Source organism: Triturus cristatus, chromosome 3_1 (genome assembly GCF_964204655.1).
Source record: "Triturus cristatus chromosome 3_1, aTriCri1.1, whole genome shotgun sequence".
Taxonomy (NCBI): Eukaryota; Metazoa; Chordata; class Amphibia; order Caudata; family Salamandridae; genus Triturus; species Triturus cristatus.
This window is the reverse complement of record NC_140583.1, coordinates 518094002-518111484: the sequence shown is the minus strand read 5'-3', so window position 1 is coordinate 518111484 and position 17483 is coordinate 518094002. Positions and strand designations below refer to the sequence as shown.

At 41.8% G+C, this 17483-nt stretch overlaps 1 protein-coding gene across 3 annotated transcripts in view; it reads left to right on the top strand.

The window, feature by feature from the left end:
- Positions 1-17483, top strand: part of WDR93 (WD repeat domain 93) — a 486239-nt gene that overhangs the window by 168781 nt on the left and 299975 nt on the right. For all 3 annotated transcript variants that reach the window (XM_085644428.1, XM_085644426.1, XM_085644427.1), the window contains one exon: positions 17185-17223. In XM_085644428.1, coding sequence (XP_085500554.1) covers positions 17185-17223 — 39 coding nt within the window. The remainder of the gene's footprint in view (positions 1-17184; positions 17224-17483) is intronic.

Here is a 17483-nt window from a genome sequence, read left to right as displayed (position 1 = left end):
ACTCGTCCTGTTGTCATTTTCAGACCCCAGGAGTCATTCAACAGCACCTACACATTGTCTGTTTTAGTTCAGAGCAACAACGTGCAGGCCAGGGGGCTTCTCGGTTTTAAATTCCAGCTGGGCCCAAAACAAACGCCTAATTTAAGGGGCCATCGGGTCTTCTTTTGTTGGAGTATCCTGGCTGGGAGTTATCAGAAGTCTCACACCTAGATGCAAATGCAATGGAGGGGAAACACAGGCCCACAGCTTATTAGTACTTCACAAGTACTTAAGAAGGGCCTGCTTTTTACTTTTTTTTAGTGCATGTATATAAGAGATATGCATGCATTGTTAGAATGTCAAATATGTTGCTCTGTCGCAGTGTTTACGCAAATAATTTAAATACCATAATTTTGTTTTATTTCTTTTATAGCGCTACTCATCCCATTGCATGGTGCCAGAGCGCTTACATCACAAGTACACATTATGCATTGACCATAAACCATACGTGTGTAAATCAATGTACAGAAGGCGTTACATATGACAGTGAGGGTCACAAGGTGTAGGAGTCACATAACCTTTGTTGCTCACTGTACTGTATTAGAAGGATTACAATTTATGAATTGCAAGTAACAAAAGGATCTCTGTATTAAAAGCAGTAACCCACTTGACCAGTTACATAAAATAAAAATCTGTCATCTGCGTGTTACATTATTTGCTTCACAGGAGAAGCACCCTATGCTACTTGGATTCAAAACTGGGACTAGACAAAACACAGATCACTCCAGCAAATAAGTTAACCTTCAGAGTTGCCTTACCATTATAATTATTCCCTGAGATTTCCTGGGCATTCAAAAATCTCTGCAGCAGGTCCCTTAACCTCATAAAATATTTCAAAGTGCAGACTTTGCAACTAATTAGGCAGAACAGATGTATTGCCATGTTTCTCCTTGTTTCCAACTTCTTTGTGGCAGAGTGTTAATTTTTTTAAAATAAATTGAGGCCCAGATTTCGCATCTCAGTTGTTAAATATTGTGATGTGCTCCAATGTACTCATGATAGACCTGCTAAACATATGTGTAATGTGTTAGAAATTTGGTTCGCTAGTTGGCAGAGGTAGGTACCTTTGTCCAAGTAGGGATCCTTCTTCCTAGGCAGTGTAAGGGGGATACACTTCTACAATAACCCCTGCTCACCCCCTTGGTAGTTTGGCACGAGCAGACAGGCTTATCACAGAGGCAGTGTGCAAAGCATTTGTGAACACATACAGTAATACAGTGAAAACACTACAAATGGACACCACACCAGTTTAGAAAAATAAGCAAAACTTTATATAAACCAACAAGACCAAAAACGACAAAAATCCAACATACAATACTTGTAAAATTAGTTACTGTGCAAAATAACCTTTAAATTGCAGGAATAACGTGAAAACACAGTTCCTCCGACTCTGTAGCTCCATTTGGGGCTACCGTGATACTGAACATGACAGAGTCTAACAATTCCAGCCAGCTGCGTCGGTACGGGTTAGCTAAAGCGTCGACAGACTCGGAGACAGTACCTTTCTAGTTGCGGCCAACGCACCGATGCGAGTCGGTCGGGGCAACCGTTGCGATGTGAGATGGAAGCGTTGCAGCGTGTGGTGTCCTCACGGCTCGGTGCAGGCAGCGGCTCCTTGATGGAGTCAGTGAGGCCAAGGCTTGCATTGCAGAGTGAGAATGTGCTTGATGTGATGCTGGCAGGTCACAGTGTGTGGACTGAGCCGGTTGATGTTTGAGTCGGGCAGTGACGGAGTCGGTGACGTCTGTGCAGCGTGTAGCGAAGCGGTGCAGAGTGCAGTGCCCACAGGATGTGGTGCAAGCAGCGGCTCTTTGACGGAGTCGGTGAGACCAGGGTTGCGTTGTAAAGCAAGGCAGTGCTCTCTGCAGTGCCTTCAGGACATGGAGTCTGCGACAGACATGCTGACGAAGTCGGCTGCTCATTTCTTCTGTGACGACTGGAACCAGCGGAACCAGAGACGGTGCCCAGAAGGATAAGGAGGTTTTTGCTGTTCCTGAGACCTCTTGAACAGGGGACAAGCTCCAATTCATGCCCTTTGAGATACTTTCTCAAGCAACATTGCACACACAGTTCGTCTCCTTGGCAGGAACAGCCACTGCAGGCCAACCCCGGACAGCACACAGCAAAGGGGCAGTGCTCCTCCAGTTTCTCCAGCTCTTCTCCGTGGCAGAGGTTCCTCTTTGAAGTCTTTTCTATCACTGAGACTTCCAACAGGAGGCAAGCTCTACTTCAAGCCCTTGGAGAAACCTCTAACAGCATGCTTATGAAAGCACAGTCCAATACTTTCCCTGCCCAAGACATGAAGCAACCACTGCAGGCTAAACCCAACAGCACACAGCACAGCGCAGTACTCCTCCTCCAGCTTTCCCGGTTCTTCTTCCTGGCAGGTGCCTTAGTTCAGCAGTAATCTAAAGTTCAGAGGTCTGGGCCCCACTTTTTATAGCACAAATGTCTTTGTTCTCTGGTGGCAGAGAAGCTCCTTGCCCAGGCAAAACCATTTCTGTCCTCTCTGGTACAGCTGCCCAGTAGGAGGTTGCGACAGCATTGTGTAAGGCAGACAGTGCCTATTCAGGAGCAAGGAAAATCTCCTCCCACCTCTTTAAATCCAGACCCAGCCTATTCAGGTGCTAGTGAGAACTTCTCACCCTACTCTGAATGCAGCCCAGGTCCATTCAGCCCAGCCCTGACTCATTCAGGAAAGGCAGGACACACATCAACCCCCCCCCCACCTCCCGGTGGCTGTATGAAAGACTGCACCTCCCCAGCCCCTGTCACTCCAAAGCCGGACAGTCAATACACAAACCAGCAGAGGCACACAGGATGGCTAAGCAAGAAAATACCCACCTTCTAAAAGTGCTATTTTCAAACACACAATATAAAAATCATCTTTACTGAACTCCATCTTTCTATCTTGTCCCAATGCGAAGTTATATTTTTTTAAGATGTTATAAATAAACTCCCATTCTATCCTATGGGAAAGATAGCCTTTCAATAGTGAAAAAAGAAATTGGCAGTATTTCACTATCAGGACATGCCTCACACCGGGGCATGTCCTACCTCTTACATACACTGCACCCTGCCCACAGGGGTACCTTGAGCCTACCTTAGGGGTGTCTTACATGTAAGAAAAGGGAAGGTTAGGGCCTGGCAAGTGGGTGCACTTGCCAGGTCGACATGGCTGTACCAAACTGCGCACAGACACTGCAGTGGCAGGACTGAGTTACATTTACAGGCTGCTTATGTGGGTGGCCCAGTGCTGCAGGCCCACTAGCAGCATTTGATTTACAGGCCCTGGGAACTCACAGTGCCCTGTACTAAGGGCTGACTAGTAAATCAAATATGCCAATCATGGAATCACCAATCCATTACAACAATTTACAGGGAGAGCATATGCACTTTAGCACTGATCAGCAGTGGTAATGTACCCAGAGTCATAAAACCACAAACAACACGTCAGAAAAAATACAGGAAGAAAGCAAACATTTTTGGGATGACCATGCAAAAAGAGCCAAGTCAAACATGTCTTAAGATCTGATTTCACTTCTTGTGATGCCACTTCTTGTGAGGTCATGGGTTGTGCTGCCACTTACTGTGATGTCACTTGCAATGTCATGCATCATGATGTCATGCCATGATATCACACGCCATGATGTCACTTGCATACTGCCTAACTTGGTTAGTCCCCTCACTTCTATTTTTTAGGACTTGTGCCCTGACTGTAGGTGAGAGCATCCGTGAAATACATTTTAACCTTTTGGTAAAAGTTTATGAAATATTTCATTTTTCTGAAATACCTTCAAGAAGATCTTGGGGTGCATACAGTTCAGAAGTAAACCTTAGAAACGCTGCAGACAGGGAAACATATTTAATCAAACACTAATCGCCCAACACGTGCCCATATGTTTCCAATGTGTCCAGGTGGGCCTCAGGGCACATTCTCAGGAACCACAGCCATATACGCCAAGCAGCGTGACATTTCATTCAGCTCTTTTGAAGCCTGTCATGAAATAGTTGAACCACGCCTTTTGCTTGTTAAAAAAAAGTGCATAACTTATCTTATTGATGAGATGGTGTCAATGTTGATTGCCAATCCACTAGCCTTTCAGTAGCTTGAGCTGCAAATAACATGGAGGTTTGGGAGCTGTTGCACTTCTCCAGGCTTGCTATGTTTATGTGGGTTGGTGGAAAGCAGGAAGTTCAGCAATCGTTTCCCAACCTGTCAGGCTGTCTATTTTCTGAAGTGGATTAAAGAAATATGTTTATCATTTATTGAGTTGTGCTGTGCAAGCTCAGTAAGATGCGCTGGACTGTGGCACATAGCAACCAGCTGTCACAAATAAGCCACTGTCCGTATTTCGGATGCATGACGGAATTCCGAATGCCATTACAACAGAATTTTTACAATGACAATGGCACAAAGGCATTACAATGAAAGTCTTTTTTCAACGATATTCTTTACAATTAATATGTTGCCTTTACAACGAATGCTTGTAAAAAGAATTTTTAAGTATTTTACAGGCAAGTAAAAACTATATATATATATATATATATATATAGTGGATACCTGTAAAATACTTGCATTTTCGTGTTAAAGACATTTGTGGTAAAGGCATATGTGTTGTCTAAAATATAAGTAACAGGTACTTTTAATATATATATTATCTACTGCCGGTCGCCAGTAGATAGTTATAGTTAGGACCGTGTTTCCATAGGAAATCCGCAACATTCTATTTTGAATAACTTTGGCGCCGATTGACGAATCCTCGCGAAATTTTCAAAATAGGTGGGGCGCTCCGCTCCGCTCCTTCCCTGAAAGTCTCGGTGGGATTCGTCAAGCGGGGGCTGAGAAAAAGGGGGGGTCCCAAAACGCGTTTTCCCCAGGCATTTTTCCATAGGACCTTTAGTCCAAGCTGCAGCCTGAACGGCTGAACAGAATTACTTGAAATTTGGCAGAGAGGTAGTCCTCAGGTCCGTGTGCGCACGGTACGCGCATGGTGAAAAAACTTAAAAAAAATAAATAAATAAATACATAAATTAGCATTTTTAAAACCGTACAAATTCACTGAAAAAACCATAGGTTTCACACACGTTATAGTTAGGAATTAGCATTTAAAAAACCTTGCAAATTCAATTAAAAAACCATAGGTTTCACACATGCAATCCTCTGCTGATGACGTCAGATATTACATCACTGAAAAAAAATATTTGTAATATATGTATAGCTAAAAATTAATGGAAGAAGACATGGGTAAATAAGTGTCTAAATACAGTATTAGCATCAACAGAGGATTGCGGTCGCGTGAGTTATAGTTGCCTGCACTAACTATAACGTGGAAATTTCAATGGTTTTTCACGAATGAAATGCCCAGCTAACTATAACATGTGTGAAACCTATGGTTTTTTAAGTGAATATATATATATATGTATCTCCCCATCTCGTCTCTTCAATACAATATATATATATATATATATATATATATATATATATATATATATATATATATATATATATATATATATATATATATATATATATATATATATATAGTTATATATAGACTTTTTAAATCATTTTTTAATGCATGTAAATATATATATATATAATCCTATTGACCCACAACCCCTGAACCCCAAGACATTCCTTGCCACTCTAAAATTATCTCTACCACCCAGAAACCCATACCCACCCTAAACCCTAAAATTACCCTTGACATAAAAAAAACCATACTCACCCTAAACCCTAAAATAAGTGTTGCTACCCAACAACCCATACCTACCCTAAACCCTAAAAATTCCCTTTCCACCCAAAACCCATACCCACCCTAAACGCTAAAATTACCCTTGCCATCCAAAAGCCCATACTCACCCTAAACCACCCTTGCCATCCAAAAACCCATACCCACCCTAAACTCTTAAATTAACCTGCTGTGAGTATTGTGACTATTAAGGTGCTAAATCCTTGAGTGAAAAATAAAGGAAACACAGGTCCTCAATAGGTACATATACCATGGCGGCCAACTTGAATATATAAGGTATAAGCAAAGTATTCACAAATTTGGGCACTGAAGCAGTAAATAACACGTTATTCATATATTAATGATTTAGTATCATCATATCATTATGAGAAGTGCAAGTAAGAACATGAGATAAGGAAATTGGAAAAATAAAGGGCTATGCATATTCATGTTTCATATAATAGGCAAAGTCACCTGGATGTCTGGTCATCCCATTCATTTGCAATTTTGAAGACATTGGTGGTCCATACCTGTTTATCTCTGGTCTGGAAACCAGCAACTCGGGCATAAATTGTGTGTATATATATATATATGTATACGTGGGCTGAAACGCGTCATGGTGGTGATGGTGTCGGGCATTAAATAAACCACTTTGCTCCATTTAACGGGTTTGGCCAGAGCGAGATTGTATCTGCTGGACGGCTTTACTTATATATATATATATATATATATATATATATATATATATATATATATATATATATATATATATATATATATATATATATATATATATATATATATATATATATATATATATATATATATATATATACAAAAAAGAAGAAGAGAACTCTGGGTAGTTCCCAAGTTTAGGTGGATGGCAGCTCGTGTACAGAGCACCCTCAACACCAGCGACACTCTAACTTTGCTCACCTCAAATGTCTGCTTTTCTATCAAAGTTTTTAAGCATAGGATTAGCACAATGCTATCCACGCCGAGACAGAAATGGACAAAGTCTTTTGCCATTTGTACAGCGAAGTCTTTAAGCATAGGATTAGCACAGTGCTATCCACGCCGAGCTGTAAAATGACAAAAGCCATTTATCACTCCAGGCACAGTATTATAGGTTTGGATTGGTGAAATACCATCCAAGCCAACCTGAAATGAATAAAAGCAACCCCTGACACGTGTTTTGCTGTCATTACAGCTCTTCAGAGAGGTTTAGCTTTGTCCAGACACAAGGGAGCACCCAGTATAAGTCAAAACAATACCCTTAGCTTTGGATTGGTGAAAGACTTTGTCCATTTCTATCTCGGCGTGGATAGCATTGTGCTAATCCTATGCTTAAAAACTTTGATCGAAAAGCAGACATTTGAGGTGAGCAAATTTTGAGTGCCGCTGGTGTTGAGGGTGCTCTGTACACGAGCTGCCATCCACCTAAACTTGGGAACTACCCAGAGTTCTCTCCTTCTTTTTTTGCATAATTTATGCGTCACTCTATGCCTGTATGGGTATTGTTTTGAGATATATATATCTCTTATCTACTGGCGGTCGCCAGTAGATAGTTATAGTTTGGACCGTGTTTCCATAGGAAATCTGAAAATTCTATTTTGAATAACTTTGGCGCCGGTTGACGAATCCTCGCAAAATTTTCAAAACTAATGGGTCGCTCCGCTCAGCTCCTACCCTGAAAGTCTCGGGGTGATTCGTCAAGCGGGGGCTGAGAAAAAAGGGGGGTCCCAAAACGCGTTTTCCCCATGCATTTTCCCATAGGACCTTTAGTCGAAGGTACAGCCCGAACGGCTGAACAGAATTACTTGAAATTTGGCAAAGAGGTAGTCCTCAGGTCAGGCATGTGCCTTTTGCATATATGAAGTCAATCTGTTCAGTATTTCCTGAGAAAATTGCAGTTAAAAGTACATAAATATCAATAGCCGCGCACCGTGCGCGCACCCTAACGTGCGCGAGCGTAATTCTGATTGGTGGTTACATGTCAGTCAATGTTCGAATCGGTCGAAATCAGGAAGTGTCGTCCACCATTTTGTTTGTTTTGGGTGCGACAGTGAAAAAGAGAGGCGGCGAACGTGAAAAGGGGGCAGGGTAGAGAGTTCCTGACCCCCTCGCCTTTGTCAGGGGGTCCCTAAAGGACCCCAAAGGGTGAAAAAAACATTTTTATTTTTTTTTAAATCGCGGGGTGTGCGCACCGTGCGCGCACGGTGCACGCACGGTGAATAACCTTAAAAAAATATATATAATAATACATACTTAACTTAGCATTTAAAAAAACGTACAAATTCACTTAAAAAACCATAGGTTTCACACACGTTATAGTTAGGAATTAGCATTTAAAAAACCTTGCAAATTCACTTAAAAAACCATAGGTTTCACACATGTTATAGTTAGGTGGACATTTCACTCGTAAAAAACCAATGAAATCCCCCCGTTATAGTTAGTTGAGATAACTATAACTTGCGCGACCGCAACTCTATCACAAGGATGATGTCATCAGTGATGTCATGAGTGATGTCACTGACCATGTCATGAGTGATGTAATATGTGACGTCATGAGCAGAGGATTGCGGGCGCGGGAGTTATAGTTATCTCAAGTAACTATAACGGGGGAATTTCATTGGTTTTTTACGAGTGAAATGTCCACCTAACTATAACATGTGTGAAACCTATGGTTTTTTAAGTGAAAATATATATATGTATATATATATATATATATATATATATGTATATATATATATATATATGTGTATATATATATATATATATATATATATATATATATATATATATATATATATATATATATATATATATATATATATATATATATATATATATATATATATATATATATATATATCCTACAGGCGGTCGCTAGTAGATAGTTATAGTTAGGACCTAGTTTCCATAGGTAATTCGCAACATTCTATTCCCAATAACTTTGGCGCCGGTTGATGAATCTTCGCGAAATGTTCAAAACTCGTGGGGCACTCCGGTCCGCTCCTATCTTGAAAGTTTCGGGGTGATTCGTCAAGCGGGGACCGAGAAAAAAGGGGGGGGTCCCAAAACGTGTTTTCCCCATGCAATTTCCCATAGGAAACTTTAGACACCGCTACAGCCCGAACTGCTGAACGGAATTACACCAAATTTGTCAAAAAGGTAGCCTTTGGTTCAGAAAGATCCCTTTTTGTTAAATGGTGTAAATCCGTTTAGTAGTTGCTGAGAAATCAAAAGTAAAAAAGTTTCAATATCTATGGCCGCGCAGGATCCGCGCACTCTCCCGATCATGAGCTTCATGCTAATTGGCTGTCAACACTCCAAAGCAGGAAGTTTTTAAACACATGCAACTGGACATTGGACAGTGGACCAATTCACCTGAGAGAGGCACCAACTATGAAAGTGATACCAGTACTTCATATACCATTAGATCAGTCTGTGTGCATACTCCAAAAGTGCCCTCTGTCCAAGTGCACCACCCTAAACAACAGGGTAAAAATCACAATAAAACAAAATCAAAGCTGCACCACTTATCCCAATTTTTTATACAATTCAAAATGTTCCGTTCGTGTTGAAAAAATAAAGTTGCTCCTTTAATGAATCTCTTATTTATTTTAATTTGTCACAAGCCACAGCCAACGCGTTTCGTTCTTAGACAAAACTTCTTCAGGGCTGTAATTAAAAAAAACATATATAAAAATATACTCATCAAAATACTTTCATGTATAAAAACTCAAATATATACATTATATGTCCTGGTGTGCATGTGTACAACACGAAATTGCAAACATGCATCTCCAAAAAACTTACTAGCCAATTCATTTGATCTGAACACATACATCAACTTTATCTACGGAAAATTTATCAAACCTAACCCGAATCTGACCTTATGGGAACTAGATCCAAAAGGTTAATATCCAATGGTTAGTGCCTGCAATTGTCATGTCACTATAAAATGGGTGATAATCCATAGATCACACAATACAAACAGCTATTTCTCCAATTATTATAAATAGTATTGCAATTAATAATACATCATCACGGGGTACCAAAAATTATGGCATACAGACTTAAGTACATGTCTTGTTGGATGATACAATTGTATTTATATCCATCCTAAAAACTCTGAATGAAGCAACAAACAATGACTCGATTTGTCTGAGGATCGGTTACACCAAGCGGAAAAAGTTAAAAGGTATAAATACATATACACCACAGAGAATTGAGGTAAAAAGACTGAGCAATGAAGAGGGACATACCAATTGTAGATGCTTCTTAGATTGAATCCAGTGACAGTTATACGTCAAAAGATTGTTTCTCTTGAGATGGTACTCACAAATCTCCATAGGCAATGAGCACAAGATGACAACCAAAGAAGGAAGAGAGAAAAAGACCCACTTAGGTAAACCCCATGTTTACCCAACGTACTTTCAGACATCACTAGTGAATCGCCAAACCACACATTATATCTGGCCTACCTTCTATCGTACAAACGGTCTCTGACCTATATAACTTGCAAATGTTGTTATCTATTGCGGGTGGGGAAAATTTCTCCATACAGGAAATTAGAGATGATATGGATATCAAAGAGAATACTGAGGTGACTAGTGGTCTTAAGTTACGGTCGAAATTTATGCCGAATAATACACATGCGAATATAGACCTGTTTAAAGAAAGAGTAACCAAGGATCTGTACAAATTGATTGACACCCCTTGTAAATATATGCACTTTTGAAACAACTTGACTAAAATAGAAAGGAAAGCTCTTAATGATTTGAAAAACAATGAATCCATTACCATCAAGGAAGCGGACAAGGGTGGGAATGTGGTTGTCATGCATGCGGTCTACTCTCGGAGGAGGAACGTAGATATCTTACTGTAAGAACCCTCTTGCCCCTTGCATTTATGTGTTTCCAAAGATACATAAAGGGGACACATTTCCACCAGGACGTCCCATTATTTCTGGGATTAATTCACCTACTGAAAAATTATCACAATATGTAGACAGGTTTCTTCAACCTTTTCTAACAAATCTACCTGCATATATTCAGGATTCAAGAGACATCTTGGAGAAATTCAATGGCTTAGCATAGCACTGGCTCTAGGACTGGTTAGTCAGACTCAGTTACCACCAGTATCCGTCTGAAAAATTTGAGGGTATAGGATGATTTTGCAACAAGGCTTCTTTCTGCTCCTCTGTTTGTTCTTTCTGCACGTCTTCCTTCTTCCTGCACTTTTCTTCGTCTTTGAGGACTTCTGTTGCTTCTTTCTGCATTTCTTTTTCTTCTTTCTGTGTGTTTTTTCTTCTTCACATGTCCTACCTCCGTAGGCATAGTTAGAAACTAGCATTTAAAAAATCTTAGAAATTAACTGAAAAAACCAGAGGTTTCAGGCACGTTATAGTTACAAATTAGCGTTTAAAAAACCTTTGAAATGCACTGAAAAAACCATAGGTTTCAGGGGCGTTATTGTTAGTTGGACATTTCACTCGTACAAAACCTTTGAAATTCCCCCATTATAGTTAGTTCACATAACTATAACTCGCTCGCCCGCAATGCACTGCTGATGACGTCACATATTACATCACTCATGACATGGTTAGTGACATCACTCATGACATCACTGAGGACATCTCAAATAACATCACTCATCTACAAACACATCCACTCACTCACCAACAGTCCTATACAGTCACTCATAGATGTACTCACTCATCATATGTACTCATACACCTATACATCCTATTACTCAATGACACTCATCCATAGTTACTCACACACATAGTCACACATGCAAACAAAGTATCAAACATCCATTAAATTGCATATACAGTTATACACACACTACCACACTTACTGCTACAGAAATGTACACATTCTTACTCTCTTAAGCAATCACTTATAGAAACACATACTAATTTATACAGGGAGTCTTCCAATCTCTCACTCTCACATATACTCACTTATATACACCAATACTCACATATACTAGTTTAAAACATATGTAGTTACTCATAAAGACACTATTGAGACAGTCATTCATTCACTAACACACCCATACACACACTCATCCACCCATACAGTCCTGCACACATGCTGTCTCCAACACATACAAGCAGTGAGTCACTCATTCATGCATCTATGCACTACGTAATACCCCCCACCGAACCATACAGACACTCAGACACTCATACTGATACTCAAAAAAACAAATAATAACCTATATAGACACTCATGTAGCTACTCACCAACCCATGCAGCCACTTATACACAAAGTGAGAGACTGAGACAGATGTTTATATATTTAAACATTACTAACCCATGTATTCACTTAATCAGTCAGTTATACAATCAATTTTTCAAAAAGAAAATCATCCATTTAGACACTTATATACCCATTTATTCTTCCATCGACCTTGAGATATACATATATAAAACATTTAATTTTCAGAAAAACGCACATTCACTGGATGATGTCATCAGTGATGTCATCAGCGATGTCATTTGAGATGTCATCAGTGATGTCATGAGTGATGTCACTGACCATGTCATGAGTGATGTAATATGTGACGTCATCAGCAGTGCATTGCGGGCGCGCAAGTTATAGTTAGCTGAACTAACTATAACGGGGAATTTCAAAGGTTTTGTACGAGTGAAATGTCCAACTAACTATAATGCCCCTGAAATCTATGGTTTTTTCAGTGAATTTCTAAGGTTTTTTAAATGCTAATTCCTAACTACAACGTGCCTCTAACCTATGGTTTTTTCAGTGAATATATATATATATATATGTATATCTCCACGTTTACAAGGGCCTCCTTAATATATATATATCTATCAAAACCGTCTGAAAGCTGCTCGACCCTTATAAGGAAGGGGGTCCGTGAATCGGGAGCCGTTTCTAGAGATAAATGATATCAAATGAATATTCCCAAAGCGCTGTCTGCTAAAACAGGACACGGACTCCAGAATTGTGCTGATATTTTACTGATATTTTCTTTTATTTCATGACAGGATGAGTGGGTGGGCGAAACGCGTCATGAAATAAAGGAAAATATCAGCACAATTCTGGAGTCCGTTTCCCGTTTTAGCAGACAGTGATTTGGGAATATTCATTATATATGTGTGTGTGTGTGTATATATATACTGCACGAGGGGGCATCTTGCACTGTTGAGATGTTCCGAGGTCTCGGCTGCGCTTTGCGGAAGGGTGAGCATCCAGGCCAGCTGCTTTTTCCACAAGCTAGATCCAGGTACATTGGGAGAAGAGGCAGTCACCGCCCACTTGGGTAGTACCTACGCCGTTTGACTGCCTTGGCGAAAACTCGGAGTGCTGAGTTTTGAGATACTCCCTAGTACCTGCCAGATGACTACAGCCAATCGCAGTGAGACAAGCTGGTTTAAAAGGTGGACACTTAAGAGCATTCATGACTTAAAGGCATTTGAAAAAGTTTAACTACGAAACGCGTCATGCCTTGAATTGCCCATTAAAGCTGCTGGACCTGCTGTGCGCGAGTGTGGCTCGTTCTTCTTCTCAGAAGGGAACTTGGTTTTGGATATATATATATATATATATATATATATATATATATATATATATATATATATATATATATACATACACACACACACACACACACACACACACACCCCTGGGCACTTGAGCTTGTGTGTGGCCCGTGCTCATCATGTTGGGAGCATCACTGTGTGTTTGGAGCGTCCCTGAAACTTTTCAGCCACCCACCCGGACTACAGGCACCGGCATGCATCTGCTCGTGAGAGTGTCAGCGCGATGCACTTTTTTTAAAGAGCACAAAATCTTGAGTACTCCGAAGCGCCAAGGGTAAAGCATTCCAAGCCAGTGCGGCCTTATGCACAAAGGAACTCCCGCCTAGCTTCTGGCGTTTAAATGTAGGCGTCAGCATCAAAAATTGGGAGGAAGACCGCAGCTGTCTCGCGGGAATATAAAAGGCAAGCCTCTTCTGAAGATAGAGAGGAACCAGGCCATAAAGGGCCCTATGGGCAATGGCCAGGGTTTTTAATTTTATACGAGACTCCACCGGAAGCCAGTGCAGAGAGTGCAAATGAGCCCGCACCCTACACCTGCGAGATATACCCAGCAGGAGTCTGACGGCCGAATTTTGGATGACCTGTAGTTTATTCAGGAGGTAGCCAGAAATGCCAGCATAAAGAGCATTGGCATAATCCAAGCGAGACAAAATCAAGGCACGGACAACCGTATCTTTGGACGGTCTTGGAAGGAGGGGAAAAAACTTCCTCAAAGCTTTCAGAATGCCAAAGCCAGACCCAACCAGCTGTTTAACCTGGGTAGAGAAGGACAAATTCTCATTGTACCAAACCCCCAGGTTTTTTGCAGCAATACCCATTGCTTTGGGCAAGGGAAAGCCAGGGAGCCATAACCTCTCTCGAAAGTTAACTGGAAAGACACCATACAAGAGGACCTCTGATTTCTCTTTGTTACATTTAAGCTGTGCCTGGGCCGGCCAACAAAAAACTGAAGAGAGACAGTGTTGGGCCGCCGAAACTGAATCATCATCCTTACCCCAAGAAAACAGGAGCTGAGTATCATCCGCATAGGCCATCACCTTAGCCCCAAGAGACTCCACTAAATAGATCAGCGGAGTAACATAGATGTTGAAAAGGAGGGGGCTAAGAGATTACCCCTGGGTTCGGCACTCAGTCCCACTGTAGTCTAAAGATCAACGGTGAGAAAACTGAGCTTATGTTTCTGGGCAATTGCACAGACCCTTGAAACAAGATCAGCTGGCCAGATAACTGGGGTGCGCCCCCACTCCCAAGCCCTCCATCAAGAACCTGGGGATGTGGCTAGATCAGAATCTTTCTATGGATACAGAAGCAAAAACACTCTCAACCACCTGCTTCGGTATTCTACGTTTGATCCGGAAAACCATAGACCTTCTCCCAGATCAGGCTTGTAGAACTGTGATCCAGAGACTAGTGGTCTCAGGATTGGACTACGGTAACTCACTGTACCTAGGGTCCCCCAAATACGTAGTCAGCAGGCTTCACGTTGTCCAAAACGCCACGGCCAGGATGCTACTAAATATACACAAGCAGGAGTCAGTGAAAGCCTCACTAAGCAAACTCCACTGGCTTCCCATCCAATCCATGGTCCAGTTCAAGGCCCTATGCCTAGCCCACAAAGCTATGCAAGGCAGGGGTCCTGCCCTGTTACTATCCCTCATTTCCCCATATGTCCCCAGGAGGTCTCTCAGGTCATCATCTGACTTTCTTAGGAGCGCAACGAGGATAAAAAGAGCCAGATGGGGAGGGAGATCCTTTTCTCACTTGGTCCCAAAACTCTGGAACTTAATGTCCATGGAATTGAGACTCCTAAAGGACATACGCAGCTTCAGGAAGAAGCTCAAATCCTGGCTCTTCCCATGAGTGCTCCTCCACAACACCCTGTCCTCCTCTCTGCAGCGCTGGGAAGCCCTTGGGCAGCTATGCGCCCTACAAATAACATAGACATATGTTTTGGTATTGATATATCGATAGGCAAAAGTGCCACTGTGAGGAATTATAGATAGATGTGCGCAGTAAGGAAGAGTAAGGGCCTGATTATGATACCGGGTGGTTGGACTGCCGGCCGCTATTGCATCACTCAGGTGACCACTGACAAGCATGTGGCGGTGCGGCCACTGTATTTTGATTTGACCTCCCGGCTGGTGGTCGGAAGTCATTGGTGCCATGGCGGTGGCATGCTGCGGCCATAGGAATGCTGCAGCAGATGCCTCTGCCGTGCAGTGCTTTCAGCATGTGAGTGCATCATGTGCCATGCACCATTTCGTGCATGGCACACGGTGCACACACAACAATGCTCAGGTAGGCGGACACTACATGTGCCACAGGCACATGTTGCTACAGGCTGCGATGCCTGGGGGCCCAGTTGGGGGCCACTCTCATCGCCTTCCGACAACCTTTTCATGGCCGGGTCCCCGCCATGAAAAGGTTGTCAGAAAGAGCAATCGTAATCCCGACGGAAGTGCCTGCCTCGGCACTGTTGCCATTCTGGGACCCTTTTCCAACCGCCGCACCCTCAGGATCCATGATCCTGGGAGAGGTGGCGCTGTTATGTCACACAGCTGTGGGTCCGACCACCAGTATCGCAATACAGTAGTCAGACCGAAGGGCCGTCCTACTGCCAACAACGGGCTGTCAGCGGTCCGACTGACATAATAATCAGGCCTTAAGTATTTTATAGAGCGGACATGTTGTTGAGGTGGGATCCTAATAAAATGGTAAGGCTTGAAGCTAACCCTTGCATTTAAAGAAATTGTGATCTTTTGGGCCCCCATTTGGAAACAATTTGTTAACATCCTATGCATAGCCTTCAAAACACTGCATGGTCAGGGTCCAAGCCGGCTACCCCACTACCTTAGACCATGCAGTCCTCCATGATCCCTCAGGTCAGCCGCCAGTGGTAATTTAGTTACCCCGAGATTCAAAAAGTTGAGATGGGGAGGCAGGAGCTTTGTTACTACCACAGTCAGGCTCTAGAATTCTCTTCCCTTAACTCTCAAGAGAGAATCAAACCTGGTCATATTTAGGAGAGGCCTGAAAACCTGAATATTCAGCCACTATGTCCCTCCCTCTTTGTTCATCGGAAAGGTAGTGCCTAGACACCACAAGGTATTAGTAGCACTTTATAAATTCTCATTTCATTTCATCATGGACTCTCCAGTTTGTTCATGCATATCCAGAAATCTGTTTAGGAGCCACACCAGTCTGTCAGTTGTCTATTGACACCAAAACGCCTATGCTGTAGTTGGGAGGGCTGAATTGGAGGCCAAGACAACTAACAAGTTTCAGAACATTTATCCTTATCAAGGTAGCATTAAAGGTCTCTGTCACTATTTTGGTATTGTGTGTCAATGTCTGTTCGATTGACTTAATATTGAATCACTGAAAGCATCCATAGAAGAAGTCATTATTACTCTAAAACTCATGGCGGTTTCAAGGAGACCTTCACTGACAACATGGAACGGAAATGGTAGGTTCCACTCATCAGAGCTGCATTTTAGAGGTACTTGAGCTGTGCTGTATTTCTATTTTGAATCTGCCAGATCAGTTCAGCGGAGTCCATTAAGTCATAGCTTAACTCTCAAAGCCGTAGCAGACCATGTCTCCTGGCAGACATTTAAAGGTTTTGTGCCATAAGAGGCTCTATATAGACTCAAACATGCTCTAGTTGACTTCCAGCAATAGAAGGCGACTGCCAGAGCTGCTGTTCTGTACGTGGAAGGGGGAGCGTGAATGCTCGAAGTTGCGATGCATGCCTTTTGAAGAAGCAAAAATTGCTTTGCTTGCAGTTAGGTCCTTAGTGAGAAGTCTTATATTTTTTCTTTCACCTACAGACATTGCCGGGAGCGCAAGAAACAGAGGTCTCCGAAATGGTAACGTTGCTTTCACAATAGGCATGAATAGCGTATTTAATGATGTGTTTGTGAGTGCAGAAATCATATCCAGAGTTGCATTCTTTGCTGGCTTTACTTAAACTGCACTTTTAATCTAATATATCTATCAATGTTTCGAGAAGTGTAGGCTGGTTTTGGCGGATAATGTGCTAATATTTAAAGTGTGTTTTATTCAACAATGTGTATTATAAATCAAATTTAAGGAAATTAAAAACTTGCATTCTAAATTGTACTCTTCT